Genomic DNA, 23,571 nt, shown 5'->3' on the forward strand with positions numbered 1-23,571 from the left:
AGTCTTTTACTAAGCCCTTCTCACAGAAATTTATTTTATGGTTTCGTAGCTCTGTGGCTGTTATTTTGGCCTTTGTTCTTAATGTAGATTAGGATCCTTGGTGATACGAAAAAGCCAAATTTACTTTCAAGACAGTTGTAAAAATATTTATATTTTGTCCAGCTCAAGTTCTTTTAATTATTTGTTAAGTGTAAATGTTTGTACTATTAAACTGAATGTGTGTTGCATTCCGAATGCTCATGTTAAAATTTTTATAAATAATTGTATCTCCCATTGGCTGTTAATTTTAAAGCATTCGTGTGAAAACTTGAATTAGCAACAGTCAGAAGTGTGGGTTGAAGGCAAGTATGTTATCTTAGCTAATGCAACCATTTGAAGCTACATTAATATCAGATAATTACGGCTCTTAGCGTGACTGATTGATATCAGTCAGATAGTTCATGAGTCAAGAGCGTATGTAGTAGATACTGCATTGGTATATATACGCCTGCATCGTATGCAGTTGATCAGTTTGAGGAGAGACTCCTGCCGAATTGTACATTCCACAGACTACTGGAATGGCTAAAGGTGAGCTCCTGTCGCCTGTACTTCTATACATTTCGTCTATCTCTTGTATCTCATTTTGCTACATACTGTCAAGATTTAATGGTCATGAGCCAAAGTGAAAATGAGACGATTCCAAATATTAAAGGATTGATCCGGTAAAAGGAACAGCTGAAATAGGTACCGTGCTACCGAATCGTATATCTTATATGTATCAGTCAGAGACTGACTTAGTATTCAACACTAATCACATGCAAATGGACTAATATTTATATGTACCAGTAGTTTTTTCTAAATGTTATATAATTTTCGCTACGTCAAAAGGGGAAATTATCTGAATGTCAATAATTTGGTCGCATACGCCGTCTAAATTCTACACCTAATTCTATAAAAGTTGATTTATATCAGGAAAAAAAATGATTGAATGTGAAGTACGCCTAGAGAAAAATGGGTAGACCACAATGGCCCACCTATAATGTCTGTAATTCGTGTTATTCAAAATTGGGAATTGATCGTCATATAGCAGTATTATTAATAGATATGGCTAATGGCAAATAGATTATTTGAAGTACTAATCAGCTCTCTTTTACTATAAAACGCACCAGTGATATTATGTGTTCAGCTGAAAACATATTGTGAACAAGTTTAACTATAACCCATTAGTTTGTGGAGTGATAAACTTACCATCTCTGCATCGGGCCACGTTCCTGTTGCCAACAGCTGAGATGATCTTATCTGGTCACTGGAAACGTTGGGTACCCTGGGGTTGGGCAAAAGTGACGAAGAAACTTTTTGGCGTTTGTGTAGATTAATCTAGGGAAATAAATGAGACTCTATATCTGAACAACCATACAGCTATTGTTGTACTCCTCTAGAATATGTGTTGCACTCTTTAACGACGATGTCATTAATTACTACTATTAAAAGAGGCTTTCCACCTGTCGAGTTTCCACATGCCTTGACACGTGCTTTCCAACATAGGGAAAGGTTACTATTAGGACAGGCCCTTGTTTGAATCAGAACCCGAGCTGTGTACGGTTGGATAGGGACAGGCGGAAGAAATGAACATTCGCTCAGGAATACCTACGGAGATAGAGTGAAACAACAGAATCTATCAGTTGGCCGCAACAGTGATCTAGCCATTTGGGATACTATCGCTCGATGCATCAAGACGCGCTTTATGACTACGTAACTTGTCGCAGTCTTGCTTCTCTGACTCTCATTCCGTTTCTTCCCATTTGCAGCTGTGTGGGCGGTGTCCCTGCTGCTGCTGGGGATGTTGGGGGCGTCACAAGCGTCCAGCCTCAGCACCCGCTACGACGAGAACAGCGGAGAGATCCTGATAGTGTCCAACGAAGGTGAGTCTGCGGATACTGTGTACAGTCACACCTCTGAGCTAACTCACTGCTCACGTTAGCTGCGACACTCTGTGAACACTGTGTCCACACACCTATATCGACACCCTGCTAGTGTCGATATCTATTAATAGATTTCGGAACTAAATACGGTGTGTAGCTTCTACAGCCCTTACATTACAAATCCTTTTTTTAAATTTAATTACTGAAACAATCTGCTAGCGAAAAGCATGTGACTTTTGCTATTTTTTAATCTTCAACCTGCAATTAAAACACAAATCTATGATATACAATCCTAGAAAAAAGTTAAGTCATTACCTAAACCCAGTCACACTTCGCTGTGGCTCAAGCTAATATGAAACCAATGGAAAAGCAAATGAAATGTAGTCTATCGGACATATAACCACCGAGAAAACACATAATTGTATTCAATCTCTTGCCTGGAGGTGCTATGGCTATGTGAATTAAAAGGAAAGGATTTCAAATATCGTCATTTGTTACTGTAAAGCTAGGAAACTGATTACACCTTTTCTTTGTCAGCTTTCTGTATAAACATGAAGATCAGACGTCTCTGGAAATTACAACGTATAACTGCTCTTGGGAGAAGCAATCGTTTTCCGCCCTCAAATGGTGCAAGGGCGAAGATTGTCCTTGCCCTTTATTGATAGTTATAGCGAATATGTATTGAACATTAAAGTCATTTTAAACGCCATGTCGGTCGCAATGGGTGGTATTCGAGGAAACAGAACGTTTTCACTTTTTTGAGATCCGATCATAATCGTTGTATCAGTTACATTGTTCACCAATTTTTTAATCGTGTGCCATTTCATAACATCGGCAGATTGATGTTTCGAAGTAGAAAAATCGTCACTTGAAGTTTCAGAATCAGAACATGTGACGGTAATGTAGGAACATCGAGAGATTTCAGAAATTACGTTAGAAAAATCCACTACAACAGTGAAGTTCGTAAAGGAGTCAATGGATGTTTATGTCAGATTCGAATCCGTTTACAATGATAACGTTCATAGCGTGTACGTGGACAGTTCTACCAGCTGGCCGCTCAGCCATGCATGACGTCGATAATTCGTTTCGATGCTTCTAGATTTTCGAAAACAAAATAAAAGAAATAGATTGAATTCAATATAACAATAGGTATCGAATCAATCCACATGTCGTTTTTTCGTAAACAGATAATCAAGTCACTTCAAAGATAATGAAATTAGTCCAGCAAACGATTACGCACTCCAATGTAATCAGAAACAACAACTTTTCTCTGCCTATCCAACCCGTGTAACTCGAAATATTGCCCACAGAAACAGGAAAACGATCACTGGAAAGAAACGAAAGAAATAAAATAGGTTTTCGAAAACAGATCATAAAATCACATCCGAAACAAAAGAAATAAATTGAATTGAAAGTAACAATGGGAATAAACGTAATTCACACTTTTATTTTCGAAAACAGTTAATAAGGTCACATTTCAGGTATAAAAACATGTGCGTTTTGCCAAAATTTCAGGTCACTCCACCAACTGCTCTTCAAATTTTGCGAGCCAGAAACATACATAGAGTGAATTTTTAAACGTAAATATATTTAGTGGAAAACTCCGTAAAAACTAATATTATGTATGAGTATTAACTAGTCTATGAAAAATCATGTTATGACTCACAACTTAGATCGAAATATACACTCTGGACGACATGGCACTATTTTTTATTACATGTTTATATTCTTCTTCTGGATGACGGAACATTAAACAGTTTCCTTCGAGACGATGGAAAGCAGTATTTTGCATATATGTAGGAATCACTCCAGCTCCCCTATTACCATGCCATAAAGAAAGGACGGATTTGAAACTCAATGTTCAATGAGTTTCTTATTCGACGGATTTACATCACTGTGTGAGGGAATCCAAAAAATGGGGGACTTATTTCTCAGAGGTGAGACATTATATCTGTGGAACTATCTGAAGAAGAATATATTGTGGATCGACAGTTTCTGAAACAATTTGAGAGTGGATTCTGTAACAAAAATAGCTATTTTGTGTCCTTCGAATGATATCTGTTCACTGCACCAAGGATGGAGGATGGATATGGTGGACATGGTGTTATGGGCGCTCAACAGTGTAGTCTTTAGCGCCCGAACGGAAACAACAACGGACGGGTGTCACTAAAATGCAGCAAGTGCAGAAATAGGATTAAAATTACAGGTGAAAGTCTACAGAGGCAGTTTGCACGTCAACAGTAGCAAAGAGGAAAGCAGCACAGAATGAGGAGAACTGCAAGAGAACGGAGGGGAAGGGGTAAAATGAAAGACATAGCGCATGTTAGGAACTGGCCGATTACAAGAACAAAGGATGTATCTCAGTGTTGTTCACTTCAGTATCTATCGCAAGGAACTCTGGTCAACGCCACCAGGCCGGCCGAAGTGGCCGTGCGGTTAAAGGCGCTGCAGTCTGGAACCGCAAGACCGCTACGGTCGCAGATTCGAATCCTGCCTTGGGCATGGATGTTTGTGATGTCCTTAGGTTAGTTAGGTTTAACTAGTTCTAAGTTCTAGGGGACTAATGACCTCAGCAGTTGAGTCCCATAGTGCTCAGAGCCATTTGAACATTTGAACGCCACCAGGCTCTTTTAGTCGTGTGTTACAGAGTAAGATTGAATTTCTACCATACGAGGTGCATCCAACTTATAATACCCCTAGTTTTTCTACTTGTACACCAGTGACATGAAAACTGTGAAAGTACTGTAACTTGTTGTCGTAATCAAGTGAGTGGACAATAAGGTACTTTTGGTAACGATTTGCTTTAAGGGGACCACACCGTGGTTCAGGTCGAAAATAATCGATTTTTGGTTTTCGTAATATTTCGATAGATATATGTTTTATTTAAGTACTCTGAAAACGATTTTTCTGAAAAAATTTTTTTTAAAGCATTTAAAGAGCATTTTTCTACCACATGTGTTTATGTGCACGCCCACGTTTCTGTCACCCTCTTTTCTGCATATATTTTAAATCTTTATATCCGCCACATTGCACGTTAGGGATTTTGTTTACTCCCGAGTGTGTTGGCTATCCTTGGAGTGCAACTGTCGATATTCTTTTGTTTCTGCTGTTTGTAAACAACACGCTTTCAAACACGCTGTTAGTTTGTTCAAGCGTGATAGCGAGTAGTTGTTATACTTACGTTTGCAGTGCTTGTTTACGTGTGTTTTGTTGTGTTTATTGAAGATAACGAAACTTAAAGGAATTTCAAAAACGACAGTTTAGAGGAAACACGTTTGGAAAGCTTTCTGTACGAGATGTTATTTCGCCTGGCAACGATGTGTCTAATTGTAATTCTTCAACAAGTGCATCATCAAAGAAGCTCTCACCATTTCAAGAGAGTTACAATTCATTTACTGTAAGTGACAAGAGGTGCAGTAACATTATAACAAATTTGAGAATATTATCAGATGTAATTTCTAAATTTGTACAATGTAAACAGGGCGGTGAGTCACAGAGTGTGAAAATTTGTGTGAGTGCCAGTGGGAGAAAAGGCATAGCAATTACTTTGGATTTAATTTGCACTAAATGCTCAGCTGTGATTTCATTTATGAGCTCTTCTAAACCAGATGCAAGTGGCTCTTATGAAATCAATACTGGATTAGTGGATGGCTTACGATCCACTGGCAAGGACATGGCTGCTGGGAGAACATTTTGTTTACTGATGAACTTACATCATCTACTAAATAAATATGAAAAACTGACTGCAATATTAGAGAATGTTGTATGTGAGGTCAGTGAAGAAAGCATGAAACTGGCTGCTAGGAAAGCAATGGAAGAAAATGATGGATGTTCGGAAATGCACTTGATGGAAGTTGGCAGAAAAGAGGATATACTTCTCTGAATGGAGTAGTGACTGCCACGAGTGTAGACACCAGTAAAGTGGTAGATGTGGAGATAATTTCTAAATATTGCAAATGTTGTAAATTCAATGAACATAAAGAACACAACTGTGTGGCTAATTTTAGAGGAACAAGTGGTGGTATGGAAGTTCATGGAGTACAATAAATATTTCATCGCTCCGTAGAAACAAGTGGCGTACGGTACACAGAATATTTGGGCGATGGTTACAGTAAGTCATACGACATTGTGGTGAACTCTAAGCCATATGGAGATGCCATTATTAGCAAAATAGAATGTTTAAGCCATGTTAAAAAAAGGTTGGGAACAAGGCTGAGAAAAATAACTGTTGACAGAAGAGGAAAAAAAATTAGAAGATGGAAAACTGTTGACTGGACATGGTCGGTTAACTAAAACTGAAATAGAAAACTTGCAGGTATACTATGGGCAGTAAATTAGGGAAATAAAGAAAATAATGAGGCAATGAAGAGAGATGTTTGGGCCATATTCTTCCATAAGTCCTCTACTCATGATAAGCCATGTCATGGATTGTGTCCATCAGGAGAAAATTCGTGGTGCAAACACAATAGGGCTCAGGCAACTGCAGAATCTTATTCTCACCAGCATTCTCCTCCTGCTGGTATTTTCAGAGACTTGGCTCGTCCTGACCTCCTAAGGAAATGTCTGCATGGGCAGACATAGAACCCAAATGAATGTTTCAACAGCATAATTTGGAACCGCCTTCCTAAAACTGTATTTGTAGGCAGGCGTACAATGAAACTAGTACTTCATTATGCTGTTATTACATTCAATTGCTTTAATACTGGAAAGTGTTGGGAACTGAAATAGCTGGGAATGAATCCTGGTGAAAATATGATCACTGGGCTACAACACTGCGATGAAATGAGGATAGCCAATGCAGACAGGTCTGCATCTAATATGGCCAAGAAAGCAAGACAAACATCCAGGAAGCTGGAAGACCTGCTAGAGGCCAAAGAAGGGCCATTATATGCAGCAGGACACTTTTAATTAACTGTAAGTAACAAATTTCAAAAGTTTTTTCTTTAAAGTCAATTTCTAGCAAATTAAAATTTTCAGTACATATGCCCCATTATACTAGAAACTATCATAGATAAATGAATGAAATTTTCAGAGACTCTGAATAACATACAAATCCACCTCTGGTACTACATTCATTAATGTTCCCCCATTAGGAAGCTCACAAAAAATATTTTCTGCAGAAAAAACTTAATATTTATTGTCAATAAATTTAAAAAAGCATTTCTTAACAACTATAAGATGGATAAAGTAGATTTTAGTACAGTTGACTCTATTGGCATCATGTAGCATACAGTAAAAATATTAAGGTCCTGCATCAAATACTTTTTTTCAGAAATTGGTCAAATACTTGCCTAAATGAACATGGGTTAGATAGGCAGGGTGTGTTCCCCATAATCATGGTTTGTTATTTCAGTATGCTACAGAAGCCAATTATTGTATTTGTTTTCAGTACCTGCATTATGTACCTCCACTGACGATATCTATATTGTTCTGTTCATATGTATGTTGCAGATGGTCTTGAAATCCAACTGGCGTACATCCCAGTAGACAGCACTAGTCGCTCTTCCACACCACGCCATGTCAGATATTTTAATGGAGAAGTTTTTGACTTTGGTAACAGCAATATCACCATCCAGCGCCAAGACAGAGCTGGCCGTTGCCTCGGTGTCTATCAGTGGGTGAACACACCCAAGACGGTTCTCAAAAGCTGCCAGAACCACCTCACCAGCCACATTTACGGCGGTACCGAGTCTACCAAACAGGTTTTTCTGACTGAGCAGAGAGTGTATGACAACTACGCGTTCGTCACCGACCAGAAGCGGTATGCAGGCGTCGCTGCACGCTACTGGCTGTTCTCCGACGGAAGATTCGTACGCGTCCATTCCAACGTTCCCCTTTTTATTGACCAAAACACAGATCAGTCACCGGATGCATTATGTTTCACGGCCAAGAACCAGAGTCCCTACCCAGAAGACCGACCAGACAACCTCTTACAGTGGGATATCTGCTCATTCGGAAACGCTAGGGAGGCCCACGAACACGCAGTCCAGAAGTACCTGGGGAAGCCGGCGGGAGTCCCAGACGAGCGCATGGTCACCCACCCGGTCTGGGCCACACTGGCGCGCTACGACATCGGCGTCAACGACTCTTTAGTGAGGGACCTGGCCAACGAGATAATCGCCAATGGATTTAAGAACAGCAACATCGAAATAGACGACATTTGGGAGACCTGCTACGGCAGCCTCACGTTCGACCCAAACCTTTTCCGTGACATACGGGCTCTCACAGATGAATTACACTCTCTGGGCTTCCGCGTGACGCTGTGGGTTCACCCATTTGTGAACCGAGGCTGCGAGCCGTACTATTCGGAAGCCGTGGAGAAGGGCTACCTTGTGTCCAACGTGAACGGCAGCACAATCACGCGCTGGTACCATGGAGTCACCGGTGTTGTCGACTTCACCAATCCTGAGGCAGTGACTTGGTGGACCAGTCGACTGTGGGTGAGTACAAACGCAAACTAATGTTAGTCTTACACCAACAGTAACTACCCTAACATTTTTGTAAGTGGAGCTGTGAGCTCTAGAAGATGAAGTCTCAAGTGGAAAAAACGGAACATTTACGACATATTCTTCTGTTTGAGTTCGGTTGAGGGGTGACAGCTGCGGAAGCAGGCAGAAAAATTTGCGCCGCGTGTGAGGGTAATACTGTAGGACAGAGCCCGGCAGTAAGATGGTTTACTCGTTGTCAGGAGGATCGCCGCATTCAGGGGGACCTTAGGTGTTTAAACGCACTAATCCACAATTATAAACGTCATTGTACTCGAGAACCGGTAACTGCTGTCAACTGTAATAATTGCATCATTGTTCTACATTTGCATGCAATGGGTAGGGTTCAAAAATCGGGTGTTTGGGTATCGCATGCTCTAAGGCAAAATAACAAAGATCAGTGTGTGGCCATTCGTGCACCTCTGCTTGCTCATCATCGGTTGAATAGTGAACATTACCGACCATTCCTATCCTGTATCGTAACTGGTGTATTGATGCTAATATAAGAAAAAAATGGAATAGTTGACACAAACAAAGCAGCAACTTCCCGTGCAAAAGCCTGCGTCCATCCATAAGAAATAGTAACATGCATCTAGTGGGAAAGCGACTGTATGGTGTACTACGAATTGTTTCCCCGAGATGTAACCGTCACTCCTGATATTTATTGTCAACACTGGAGACTGCGTGAAGTGATGCTACTCCAAAATAATTCGTGTGCATGTTGTGCTAGGCTGACAAAAAGCACTATACAGGAGTTGTGTTGGGAAGTCATTCCACACCCATCTTATCTATCTGACCTGGCGCCCTAGCTTTTCACCTTTTCCGCTATTTATCCAACAACTTTCAAGAAATATCCTTTCCAACCCAAATTGCCCCCCGAACATCGGCAAATTTTTCGCATCAAAACAAACTTTTTTCTACAGTCGCGTAATCGAAAAGTTACCCCACCGTTGGCAGACTGTTCTAAATACGGAAGGAGAATACATAATTCAGGACTAAAGCCTCTCTTATGTATATCTGTTGAAACTCATGGATGAACGCTACGAATTTTCGCACCAACGCAATATACCGGATGATCAAAAAGTCAGTATAAATTTGAAAACTTAATAAACCACGGAATAATGTAGATAGAGAGGTAAGAATTGACACACATTCTTGGAATGACATGGGGTTTTATTAGAACCAAAAAAACAAAGTTCACAAAATGTCCGACAGATGCGCGTCGTTTCGTGATGATTGTGTGCTCAGCCGCTACTTTCGTCATGCTTGGCCGCCCAAGTCCCCAGACCTGCGATTATTGGCTTTGGGGTTCCCTGAAGTCGCAGGTGTATCGTGATCGACCGACATCTCTAGGGATGCTGAAAGACAACATACGACGCCAATGCCTCACCATAACTCCGGACATGCTTTACAATACTGTTCACAACATTATTCCTCGACTCGACTACAGCTATTGTTGAAGAATGATGGTGGAAATATTGAGCATTTCCTGTAAAGAGCGTCATCCTTGCTTTGTCTTACTTTGTTATGCTAATTGTTGCTATTCTGATCAGATGAAGCGCCATCTGTCGGACATTTTTTGAACTTTTGTATTTTTTTTGGTTCTAATAAAACCCCATGTCATTCAAAGCATGTGTGTCAAGTTGTACCTCTCTATCTACATTATTCCATGATTTATTCGGTTTTCAAATTTATACTGACTTTTTTATCACCCTGTATTACGTGTCTCACGTGCAATCACAACAATTCTTGTTCTCGGGTTGCATGTTTCACATTTAATTCGCATTATTACTGCTGCTTACGCTGGTTTATGCCGGATTCCCTAGTGTACAGATTTTTACCAGTGGCCTCTTTCACTTATTTTGACTTTTGCTCCGTTCAACGCATTTTTGAGTAATTTTTCTATAGTTACCACCGAGAAACTGTCAGGTTGGAACATTGATAGATAGAACCTGACATAAAACAATGGGAAACCGATATGCACATATACAAATGACATCACTATCGCGTAGAAAGGGTATAGAAGGTCGTAGCGTTGGCGGAGCCGTCATTTGTACTCAGGTGGTTCATGTTACAAGGTTTCCACCGTGATTATAGCCGCACGACTTGGATTAACGAATTTTGAAAGCAGAATGGTAGTCTAAGCCACGTGCATGGGGAATTACGTTAGGGAATTCAACATTCCGGAATGCATAGTGTATACAGTGTGCCGATAGTGCCAAATATCAGGCATTCCTTCTCACCACAGGCAACGAAGTGGCCGTCGACCCTGATTTAGCAACAGAGAGTTGTGGAGTTCGGATAGAGTCGCCGGTGCTAATAGACAAGCAACACTGTCTAAAATAACAGCAGAAAACCAAGCGGCACATGTTGTTGTTGTTGTTGTGGTCTTCAGTCCTGAGACTGGTGTGATGCAGCTCTCCATGCTACTCTATCCTGTGCAAGCTTCTTCATCTCCCAGTACCTACTGCAACCTACATCATTCTGAATCTGCGTAGTGTGTTCATCTCTTGGTCTCCCTCTACGATTGTTATCCTCCACCCTACCCTCCAGTACTAAATTGGTGATCCCTTGATGCCTCAGAACATGTCCTACCAACCGATCCCTTCTTCTAGTTAAGTTGTGCCACAAACTCCTCCCAAATTTTATTCAATGCTTCCTCATTAGGTATGTGATCTACCCATCTAATCTTCAGCATTCTTCTGTAGCACCACATTTCGAAAGCTTCTATTCTCTTCTTGTCTAAACTATTTATCGTCCATGTTTCACTTCCATACATGGCTATACTCCATACAAATACTTCCAGAAACGACTTCCTGACACTTAAATCAATACTCGATGTTAACAAATTTCTCTTCTTCAGAAACGCTTTCCTTGGCATTGCCAGTCTACATTTTATATCCTCTCTACTTCGACCATCATCAGTTATTTTGCTCCCCAAATAGCAAGACTCCTTTACTACTTTAAGTGTCTCATTTCCTAATCTAATTCCCTGAGCATTACCCGACTTAATTCGACTACATTCCATTATCCTCGTTTTGCTTTTGTTGATTTTCATCTTATACCCTCCTTTCAAGACACTGTCCATTCCGTTCAACTGGTATTCCAAGTCCTTTGCTGTCTCTGACAGAATTGGAATGTCATCGGCGAACTTCAAAGTTTTTATTTCTTCTCCATGGATTTTAATACCTACTCCGAACTTTTCTTTTGTTTCCTATACTGCTTGCTCAATATACAGATTGAATAGCATCGGGGAGAGGCTACAACCCCGTCTCACTCCCTTCCCGACCACTGCTTCCCTTTCATGTCCCTCGGCTCTTATAACTGCCATCTGCTTTCCGTACAAATTGTAAATAGCTTTTCGTTCCCTGTATTTATCCCTGCCACCTTCAGAATGTGAAAGAGAGTATTCCAGTCAACATTGTCAAAAGCTTTCTCTACGTCTAAGAATGCTAGAAACGTAGGTTTGCCTTTCCTTAATCTTTCTTCTAAGATAAGTCGTAAGGTCAGTATTGCCTCACGTGTTCCAACATTTCTACGGAATCCAAACTGATCTTCCCCGAGGTCGGCTTCTACCAGTTTTTCCATTCGTCTGGCGGCACGTAGTACGAAAATATCCGTTAGGACAGTGTCGCGAAATTTGGCTTTAATGGATTTTGTCGGCAGACAACAGATGCGAGTGCTTTTGCTAATAGCAACGCATCGCGTGTAGTTTTTCGCGATTGGCTTGAACATTACTTTGGAAAATTCGTGGGAATGATTTGGTCATTCAGTTTGGCCTACATGAATGTCATTGAACATTTATGGGACATAACCGAGATGTCTTATCGTGCACAGAATACCGATCTATGAACATTTTCGAAATTGTGGTTGGCTATAGAGGCATGATGGCTTATTTGTTCTGCAGGGGACATCCAACGATCTATTGAGTCCATGCCACGTACAGTCGCTGCATAGAGTCGCTGCACTACACTGGACAAAAGGAGGTCAGACTCGATATTAGGAAATATCTCACGCTAGTTATCAGCCCCTCTTCTCGTACCATCAACTTTCATAGAGACAGCACGTTCTTATCTTGTTCCGCTAACATTCAAAGCAGTGTCTTCCATCCAGAATCTGCAACAAGTGGTTCTAATAAAAGATACCTTCGGTTACACAGTGGTAACCTGGAGCATCCTAGATTTCTAGTCTCGTGCGGTACTTACGTTTCCATTTCAGAAGACCACATTATCTGTTATCCTTCAAACATTAAAATTTCTTGTGCTGTAGGATGAGTCAGACATACGAAGATATGAGAAAGCTAGGAAAAGTGGTAAGATAAAATAATCTGAAACTCTCTAATTATGTACAAGTTTCATACTTAGTTTGCGAACGTGTCAATTGCATCATAGTTACGACCCTCTTGTCGTAATTAAGGCCTATGTATGTTGTATATTCACATACATATTTACATACGCTTACTTGAATGCTTCAGCATGAGTGCAGGAGAAATTTCGAGGGTTGAGTATCTTTAATATGATTTTGAACACTACGAAAGTGTTGTAAGAATATAATGAACCGTATGTGTATTAGTTCGTTATCTTAAGTACAATACTATTAATAATGTAAGTCAAATTAGATTGCTAATGTTGTTGCTACCTTTACATCAAAAGGGTGTAGCGGGCAATGATAATATATGTCGTTAAGGAAAAATTTTTCACTTGTTCTCGATAATTAGTCTCCAGACAATACAACACAAATTGTTTATATGGCCAATGAATCCTCTGTATTACTTGAGAGTTATATTTTTCTGTAACGTTTCCAGGCCCTTCGCAACGAGTCAGGGATCGACTCGTTTGATTTTGACTATGGCGAGGTAAGTTTCTTGCCGAAGCCGTCCACCATAGAGCCCATAGAGCGAAACCCAGTGGCCTTCAGCGACGCGTATGCGAAGGTGATCTCGCAGTTTGGGCCCATGGTGCAGATAGAGACCAGCGTGGAGAACCAGCAGCTGCCCAATTACTTTGTGATGGACAAACTGAAGAGCGACTGGAGCAACCGTCACGGTTTCAAGACGCTGATACCCAAGCTGCTGCAGCTCAACTTGGTCGGCTACCCTTTCGTTATCGGAGAGATGGTGGGCGGCGGCAACAGCAAGACGTGGTCCGAGCTGTACGTGCGCTGGCTTCAGGCCAGTGTCTTCATGCCGGTCGTAAAGTACTCCTTCACACCGTGGGACTTTGACAACGAGGTGCGTACAGTGTGGGATACGGGGTCCATTCATTGAAAGGGAGGCTACTCAGTTTTGTTGTCCAGATAGGAATGATCCCAAACAAGTATATAAATAATTTATTTAGATAAATAAGTGAAATGAAATACCTTTAAAGAGGAACTGTAGGGCACTACAGATTGTGACAATGCTGTGATCGCAACAGACCATTGTATGGGTTCTAAAATTTCGTAGAAAGCATACTATATTACACACCGTTGTAAAGAAGCAACACGAGTTTCTCAACGTGATCGCACCACATATAGTCGAGTGATACTACGATATGTAAAATTTTCATAAATAACTTGGAACTGCAAAATACAGATAAATTCCTGATTACTTATTCTCTGAAACTCTTTTTACGGTTTAGGTACTAGGGAAGGGTTATCCGCAGCCGAATCACGAGAAACAATGGTATCGCAGGTGCCACTAAGTCAGTAGCCCTCCGTTCCTAACACAATATCACTTTTTTCTGAGATGTACGCTCTCTCCACAGTTTACTCCAAAACACTTCTTGCCTTACTGACGACGTTGTCGTTCGCCTTAAAAGTAGAATCAATAAGTGGAGAGTTCTTCGAAATCAAAGACACGAAGGCCAATAATTGATCGACAGTTTTTCCTTACTCAGTCTAATCACCTTGATATTTGTACCAGGGAAGTTTCATTCCATAACTCAACAGTTATTGAAACTTCCTTTGCATAATGTGAGTGTCTGCTTGTATGCTGTGACCTACGCATTTATACACCTGAACTGGCCAAAAAAATACACTACTGGCCATTAAAATTGCTACACCACGAAGATGACGAGCTACAGACGCGAAATTTAACCGACAGGACGAAGATGCTGTGATATGAAAATGATTAGTTTTCCAGAGCATTCACACAAGGTTGGCGCCGGTGGCGACTCCTACAACGTGCTGACATGAGGAAAGTTTACAACGGCAGGAGGGTAATACGGAACGCCGTGATGGATCCCAACGGCCTCGTATCACTTTCAGTGAGATGACAGGCATCTTATCCGCATGGCTGTAACGGATCGTGCAGCCACATCTCGATCCCTGAGTCAACAGATGGGGACGTGTGCAAGATAACAACCGTCTGCACGAACAGGTCGACGAAGTTTGCAGCAGCATGGACTATCAGCTCGGAGACTATGGCTGCGGTTACCCTTGACGCTGCATCACAGACAGGAGCGCCTGCGATGGTGTACTCAATGACGAACCTGGGTGCAACAATGGCAAAATGTCATTTTTTGGATTAATCCAGGTTATATTTACAGCATCATGATGGTCTCATCCGTGTTTGGCGACATCGCGGTGAACTCACAGTGGAAGCGTGTATTCGTCACCGCCATACTGGCGTATCACCCGGTGTGATGGTATGGCATGCTATTGGTTCCACGTCTCGGTCGCCTCTTGTTCGCGTTGACGGCACTTTGAACAGTGGAGTTACATTTCAGATGTGTTACGACCCGTGGCTCTATCTTTCATTCGATCCCTGCGAAACCCTACATTTCAGCAGGATAATGCACGACCGCATGTTGCAGGTCATGTACGGGCCTTTCTGGGTTCAGAAAATGTTCGACTGGCTCGTCACAATACGCCAGTCACTACTCTTGATGACCTGTGCTATCGTGTTGAAGCTGCATGGGCAGCTGTACCTGTACACGCCATCGAAGCTCTGTTTGACGCAATGCCCAGGCGTATCAAAGCAGTTATTACGGCCAGAGGTGGTTGTTCTGGGTACTAGTTTCTAAGGATCTATGCACCCAAAGTGCTTGAAAATGTAATCACATGTCAATTCTAGTATAATATATTTGTCCAATGAATACCCGTTTATCATCTGCATTTCTTCTTGGTGCAGCAATTTTAATGGCCCGTTTTCTACTGGAACAGATGTCCTATATTGAATTCAAAAGAACCTCATTAGTTAGGAATATATATTCACACAATATACACCATTTCTTTCCTTTCCTTCCCCCCCCCCCCTTCTTCCTATTCATAAAAAAAATCTTTTTCATCGCCACTGCCGTATCCTCAATTTATTGGAACAGTTTGTTTCACCGTGGTTGATCACACTGCAAGACTGTGATTACCTGTCCACTTTTCAGACGCTGGAGATCTGCCGCAGCCTGACCGATCTGCACACGCAGTACGCGCCACGAATCCTGGAGCTGATGCAGAAGGCTGTGGAGGACGGCACGCCGGTCAACCTGCCCGTCTGGTGGCTCGACCCCACCGACTCCACTGCACAGACCATCGACTCAGGTATGACATACAGGTTTCCTGTAGGACTTCTGCGTGTACCCGAGTTTAGAGAATACTTCCGTATTTTTTTACACACTCTTTCGTTACTCTCGGCGCGATTTTAGGTTACCACAACAGACGAAGTATTTTCCACTCAGTGCCAGCGATATATTCAATACACTGTCCTCTTAACACATTCTTTTAGGCTCCACTGTGCAGCAGAAGCAGTGTGAAATAAGATGAAAGGCTACAGATTGGGGACAAGGATAGAGACCAGATACCTCTGGAACTTTATTTGAGTCTTGTTGTTGTAGTTGTAGTCCTGAGACTGGTTTGCGGCAGCTCTCCATCCTACTCTATCCTGTGCAAGCTTCTTCATCTCCCAGTACCTACTGCTACCTACATCCTTCTGAATCTGCTTAATGTATTCATCTCTTCGTCTCCCTCTACGATTTTTACCCTCCACTTTGCCCTCCAATACTAAACCGGTGATCCCTTGATGCCTCAGAACATGTCCTACCAACCGATCCCTTCTTCTAGTCGAGTTGTGCCACAAACTTCTCTTCTCCCCAATCCTAGTCAACACTTCCTCATTAGTTATGTGATCTACCCATCTAATTTTGAGCATTCTTCTGTAGCACCACATTTCGAAAGCTTCTATTCTCTTCTTGTCAAAACTATTTATCGTCCATGTTTCACTTCCATTCATGGCTACACTCTATACAAATACTTTCAGAAACGACTTCCTGACACTTAAATCTATACTCGATGTTAACAAATTTATCTTCTTGAGAAACGCTTTTCTTGCCATTGCCAGTCTACATTTTATATCTTCTCTACTTCGGCCATCATCAGTTATTTTGCTCCCTTTACTACTTTAAGTGTCTCATTTCCTAACCTAATTCTCTCAGCATCACCAGACTTAATTCGACTACATACCATTATCCTCGTTTTGCTTTTGTTGATGTTCATCACATATGCTCCTTTCAATACACTATCCATTCAATTCAACTGGTATTCCGAGACCTTTGCTGTCTCTGTCAGAATTAGAATGTCATCGGCGAACTTCAAAGTTTTTATTTCTTCCCCATGGATTTAATACCTACTCCGAATTTTTCTTTCGTTTCCTTCACTGCTTGCTCAATATAGAGATTGCATAACATTGGGGACAGGCTACAACCCTGTCTCACTCCCTTCCCAACCATTGCTTCCCTTTCATGCCCCTTGACTCTTATAACTGCCATCTGGTTTCTCTACAGATTGTAAATAGCTTTTCTCTCCCTGTATTTTACCCATGCCACCTTCAGAGTTTGAAAGAGAGCATTCCAGTCAACATTGTCAAAAGCTTTCTCTAAGTCTACAAATGCTAGAAACATGGGTTTATCTTTCCTTAATCTAGCTTCCGAGATAAGTCGTAGGGTCAGTATTGCCTCACATGTTCCGATATTTCTACGGAATCCAAACTGATCTTCACCGAGGCCGGCTTCTACAAGTTTTTCCATTCGTCTCTAAATAATTCACGTTATTTGAGTCTTATGCACACTTTAATTTCCTTTGATTTCAGATATAATCCACTGTTTTATTTTGGGTTGATACCGCGAGACATCTGAGGAACAAAAGGTATCTGTGCAAGCCGCTGAGAAAACCATCCATACTAGTCGCATATGTTTATATTTGTTTGTAGCTTAAAATTGCGTTAAGGGTTTCATTTAATACCTGAACAAATAACAACTTTTGAAGAATTATGAACTCATAAGCGGCGTTCCTCTCCCTGAGCATTGGATGTTATCACTGCATTCCTTGCAGATTTACTCCACAACTGAGCATAAGTACCGTTAAAGCACAGCCATGTGACACCTGGTTTCCTTTGTGTGCAGAGTACCTGCTGGGCGAAGATGTCCTGGTGGCGCCGGTGCTGTACCGCAACACGGTGCGCCGTGACATCTACCTGCCGAAGGGCACCTGGAGAGACGAGGCCGACCCGGAGCACCCCACCATACAGGGCCCCACCTGGCTCCGCAAATACCCTGCTCCTCTCAACACTCTGCCCTACTTCACCAGGATCAGCTCCTCATAGGCTTCTCTGGCTGCATGCGAAACGTCGTTCCGTTGTGGTACATTTGTAAATGACTAATAAGTACAAGAGTGTAATACTAAAACACTTCAACTGAGTTTTATTGGCTGCAATTAAATAAACGCATTATGAAAAATTTGTGTTTTCCTCATTTAGATGACCTGCTCTCAGATAAAAACAGAATCAGAAATGACACACTTTCAACCTCTCGGTATTCAACATGATCGACATTGCCTGCCATAAGTCCACCATATGGGTATGTTTTCAAGAATACGAAAAGTTAATTTTCTTCCCTGTCCGTCTGTAAGACAAATGACGGCAGACAACCTTTTTTTTGTGAGATTTTACGTTCATTTACAAATGCCACTACGGCAGTATTATCATTTTAAATATTCGCGAGTAGGGAAGGTTTCTGTCGCTAGGATCTGTTATTTCAGCAGTTTCGTATAAAAATGACACAAGTACATTTGTATGGTACATTAGCAAACGGTGACTGTGCAAAATTACGATGACGGAAGGATCACATTGCTAATATCAGCCGAATTTTTTTTACGCGCCTTGTTTCGTAGGACCAAACTGAGGAGCAAATGTCCAAAGTCATGGAAGCTGTCATTACATGAAATTGCAACATAGAAATAACAACAGATTAAATCAAATCTTTATGAACACAAGAAAGACAAGCCGTAAGTTTAAGTAAACGAAATCAATAATATAACATAGGAATCAGCTTAATTTTTCAAGGAATCCATCTACGCAATACAAGAAGTGACCCATGAGGAGACTCTTCAGTTTCGATTTGAAAGCGCGTGGATTACAGCAAAGATTTTAGAATTCATGTGGAAGCTTCCTGAAAATGGATGCAGCTGTATACTGCACACCTTTCTGCACAAGAATCAAGGGAGTGCGATCCAAACGCAGATAGGATTTGTCCCTAGTATTAACTGAGTGAAAGATGCTTATTCTTGGGAATAAGCTGGTTCGTTATCAAGAAACGACCGTAAGGAATATATATATATATATATATATATATATATATATATATATATATATATATATATATATATATTGAGAGACCAAAGTTAAAGTATCCAGCCTAATGAACAGGGGTCGACAAGAGATTCGCGAATTTACACCACTTATTGCCCGCACTGCTCGCTTCGGAGTCAAACATATCCTTTGAGAATGGGAAGCGTTACCCGAAAATATAATACCGTACGATGTAAGGTATTGGCAGTTAACGAAGTAGACTAATTTTCGTGTCGAACGATCACTTACTTCGGATGCCGTTCGAACAGTGAAAATGGCAGCAGTAAGCCTTTGAACAAAATCCTGAATGTGGGCTTTCCATAACAGTTTACTATCTATCTGGACACGAAGAAATTTGAACTGTTCAGTTTCACAAATTATACGCCCATTCTCCAAAATGAAAACACCAGGTTTTGTAGAATTGGGTGTCGGAAACTGTAAAATCTGAGTGTTACTATGATTTTGCGTTTGTTTATTTTCAGCAAACCTTGAACTTAAGTCATGAACTGCACTGTTTGAGAGAGAGCCAGTGTTGCAAACAATATTCTGTACTACAAAGCTAGTGTCATCAGCAAACAGAGATATTTTAGAATTACCTGTGATACTAGAGGGCATATCATTTATATAAATAAGGAACAGGAGTGAACCCAACACTGATACCTGTGGCACCCCCTTTTCACTGTGCTCCACTCAGACCGTTTTCCACTCACCACGTTCTCAACACAGTTAATAATGACGTTTTGCTGTCTGTTTTTAAAGTAAGAGGTGAACGAGTTATGAGGTACTCCCTGCGTTTCATAATGGTCCAACTTCTGGAGCAATATTTTGTGATCAATACAATCAACCACTTTTATTAAATCAGAAAATATGTCTAATGTTCGAAACTTTTGTTTAATCCATGCAATACCTCACGGAGAAAAGAGAATATAGCATTTGCAATTGTCAAACTATTTCTACAGCCGAACGGTGTATTTGATAGCAAATAATCTGATATAGAAAGATCAATTATTCCTATATACACAGCCTTTTCAATACGTTTAGCAAACACAGATGGCGTAGAAGTAAGTCTGAAATTGGCTACATTACTCCCTTTTTATAAAGTGGCTCTACTACTATTGAGTACTTTGATCGTTCAGGAAACTAACCATCCTTAAAGGAAAAATTACAAGTGAAATAAATGTCATTGACTGGAGAATAGCCCAAGTGAACGTTTTAATTATCTTTTAATAAATTAGTGACTATGGCAAAAGTTATTAAATAACTTATGGACATGACTTAAGCTGTATATAATACTTAAAATGTCAATGGTAGTGATAATAATATTAATAATAGTGGTGTTGATTAATATATGTATTACATCATTTTCACGATCATTCCTACTGTAATGGTTAATTTTCATGTATTATTACTTCCCTACAGTGTAGTGGTATTGAATTACCACAGAAATGTGTGGCGGCATTGCAGACAAAAACTAAATTCTTAGAAAAAGCTTAGTTTACAGCACAATGTGAAATAATGCTATACAAATTAACATATTATATAGAAGAAGAAAATTTAAAAAAATGCAAAATTAGCGGTCAAATATATTGTGAAAAGATTTTTCAAGAAGTAAGAAATACAATATCTTAGAGAAACATTTGACATGCCATTGAGAGACGCTCAAAATCATCTACAGCAGCTGAGATGCGCATACATAAATGAAATAAGGAGACCGCTGAGGTAAATTCCACCAGACAAACACTCTAATATTCTGTAAGATATTAAGAAGCCAAGTTAAAAATTAAACTTTAAATTCTTAGTCGGCATCTCGTTTGTTACATGGGAAGCTGGTAGAAAGTGACCACACTAAGGAGAATAGAATCTTCACTAAAGCCAGGTTGTTAACAGAAGCTTCTCGCTTACACATTTTGAATCTCTATATTATATCACACCAAATATTTTTAAGTTAAACTAAAAAGAAATATATTGGACTTACACCTATTGTTGTAAAGGCTTACAAATTGGCCACATTTGCCTAGGTACTTGAGAGCTTAGGTCATTAGTATAAAAATGATGTGTTACGTTGTTCCATTCCGCCAGCTGGAATGATGATCTACGTAAGTCATTCACTGTGAATGGATAAAATCGCTTTTCCATTTTAAAAGGTAATGTCGCTCATTATTGAGTACAACTTTTAAGCTTACTGTAGTCTTTTTACTAGCTACTACGTCTCCACTTTTTCCAGAATTCTACTTTCCAGCGTGTTACATAGAAAATTAAGTTGCTCTGCTGCTATAGAAAAAGACATGTTATCAGTCATCTCAGCCACAATCGCATTTTCCATTGTAAGAGGGTCGCATATTTCGTGCTATGATATCTGGACGTATTTCCAAGGTCTCTTGAGCCGATATTATCTACAGAAATACCAGACGGCTGCAGCAGATCGGTTGCAATCGGGTATTAGTACAACGAAAAATACGTCACGCGTGGTTTTAAAATTAATCATCACAAGAAGGTGGAATAATGGATGGTAGCTTTGTACACAAAAGCAATTTGGAACTTTGTCTGAAGTGTTACGTGTAAGATTTGGAAGTAACTAACTCTCATCGTTATAAACCGCTGAGGTGGCCACATTTACTGACACGACGCCATGTCGGCATTAGTGGTTCACCCAAAGAAACCGCAAGGTACTTCATATGCAATCCTAAAGATGTTATTGTTCGGAGAGCATGAAATGCAATATATTCAAATATCGATCGGCATTGTATAATTATTCAGATCAACAAAAAATAGGTAAATTTTATTTATGTATTATTTGATAGTTGATACTATTTGATACTTCATACGCTGGGTGTCCATAATTAATATTCCAGCCTCATGATGCTGTAGAAAGAGAATCACTGCTCGGAATGAGGCGAAATTTGAGCGGTATATTATTAAACATATTATGAAACAGACCAAATTTAACGAAAATATGACCAATATATGGCACTGTAAGCGTCGGAATATGAACAGCAAAACCCGTACGACACACTGCTCTTTTTTAGTTTGCATCCGAGACCCAACATGAATGCCTCCATTGAGGATAGTTATTTGCTGTTAGAGCTCTTTTACATGAACGGTGACTCTGCACCAGCAGCCTTGCAGAAGTTCTGAACACGCAAGGGTTTGAATAAAGCCATCGGTTCGATGTCTGGGAAGGGTATGGAGAAAATTATTCCAAAATTCGAAACGACAGGTTCTGTAGAAGTGCGTTGTGGCAGGGGGAGGAATGCAGTTCATCCGACATCTGTCGAAGATATGGTCATAGCATTGCATTAGTGTTCGAACGGTGATGTGCAAAGCTGCACTGCACAGAGAACTGCCCGAACGTTGGACATAACTGCCAACACTGTGCATAAAATCTTACGAATCGTCCCGCATTGCTATACACAGAAAATCACGCGTGTTCAGGAGCTGCTTCCCGCTGGCCTGCCTGCAAGCCTACAGTTCGCTCTGGAATTTCTTACTCGCATGGATGTGGACAATGAATGGCCAAAGAACTTTCTGTCGACAGACGAAGCCCATTTCCATTTCCAAATACACGTCACTACGCAGAACTGCGGGATATGGGCAACGGAAAATTGGCATTCACACCAATCGGTACCACTTTATGCTGCCTAGTTGACTGGTGTAGGTTGACAGCATTGTTACTGTAGGGCAATAGGCGGTGCGTCTTCCAGGTCCTCTTACCGTACCCTCACTGTGAAACGCTATCAAAGTCTTTTGCGATCCAACATAACTCCAACCCCTGAACCCCGTGTATGTGTGGGTGGGACCAATTATATGCAAGATGGGGCTGCTCCACACATCGCAGAGACTGTTAAACGGCTACTGCAGAGGCAGAAAATGCTAGAATTATCAGCGGTCATTTTCCTACCGTCCAAATTACGTGATCTTAATACGTGTCACTTCTGGCCATGGGGTTATGTGAAACATTTGTTTATTGCTCTAATGACGAACGTAGCTGAATTGAAGGCTCGCATTGCGATAAGCTTTCTGAACGTGACACCAGAGACATTTCGATCTGTTGTGGAATATTCTGTTTTCAGCTTATGGCAGAAAACTGTGGACAAAAAAACATGCGCAATCATGCGCATTGAACAGTACGGCTGGTGTAATATGCAACTTAAAACTCAGTCGTCGTATTTCCATTCATCTGTCATTTGTAGTTGGCCCCGTTTATGTTAAGATATGTTGGTAAAACTTTGGTTAATTTTTTCTTATCGTTTCATAACGTCTCATTTTGCGTCAATGATGTGCTGTTTAAATTTGACGTCATTCTGAGCAGAGGTTCTCTTTTTAGTACCTTTTAAACTGGAACTTTAATTATGGACACACTCTTCACAGCTAGCCGTAGCTGTTCGAGAGATATTTCATTATTCTCTCAAATAGCTAATTAAGTTTTCCGTAAGCACTGTTAAGAGATTAAACCTTGTTTACTTTGTATAGCTAGAGCTCACTCTAGTAAAAGGGATATAATTATTGTTCATTTATCACTCTTTGTTTCGCTATGACAGTTCGGACAAATTTCTAAATAAGAGTCTTGTAAGTTCCATTGAGTCTTGTTTAC

General features: G+C 40.6%; 1 protein-coding gene across 1 annotated transcript in view; it reads left to right on the forward strand.

Annotated features, from left to right (window-relative positions):
• Positions 1–515: 515 nt before the first annotated feature.
• The window catches only part of LOC126198816 (myogenesis-regulating glycosidase-like), a 297,131-nt gene continuing 274,075 nt past the window's right edge, over positions 516–23,571 (forward strand). Inside the window, exons 1-3 of the mRNA XM_049935387.1 lie at positions 516–567; positions 1,788–1,901; positions 7,353–8,002. Of these exons, the coding sequence (XP_049791344.1) occupies positions 558–567; positions 1,788–1,901; positions 7,353–8,002 (774 nt within the window). The 5' untranslated portion in view covers positions 516–557. The remainder of the gene's footprint in view (positions 568–1,787; positions 1,902–7,352; positions 8,003–23,571) is intronic.

Source organism: Schistocerca nitens, chromosome 8, assembly GCF_023898315.1.
Source record: "Schistocerca nitens isolate TAMUIC-IGC-003100 chromosome 8, iqSchNite1.1, whole genome shotgun sequence".
Lineage (NCBI taxonomy): Eukaryota > Metazoa > Arthropoda > Insecta > Orthoptera > Acrididae > Schistocerca > Schistocerca nitens.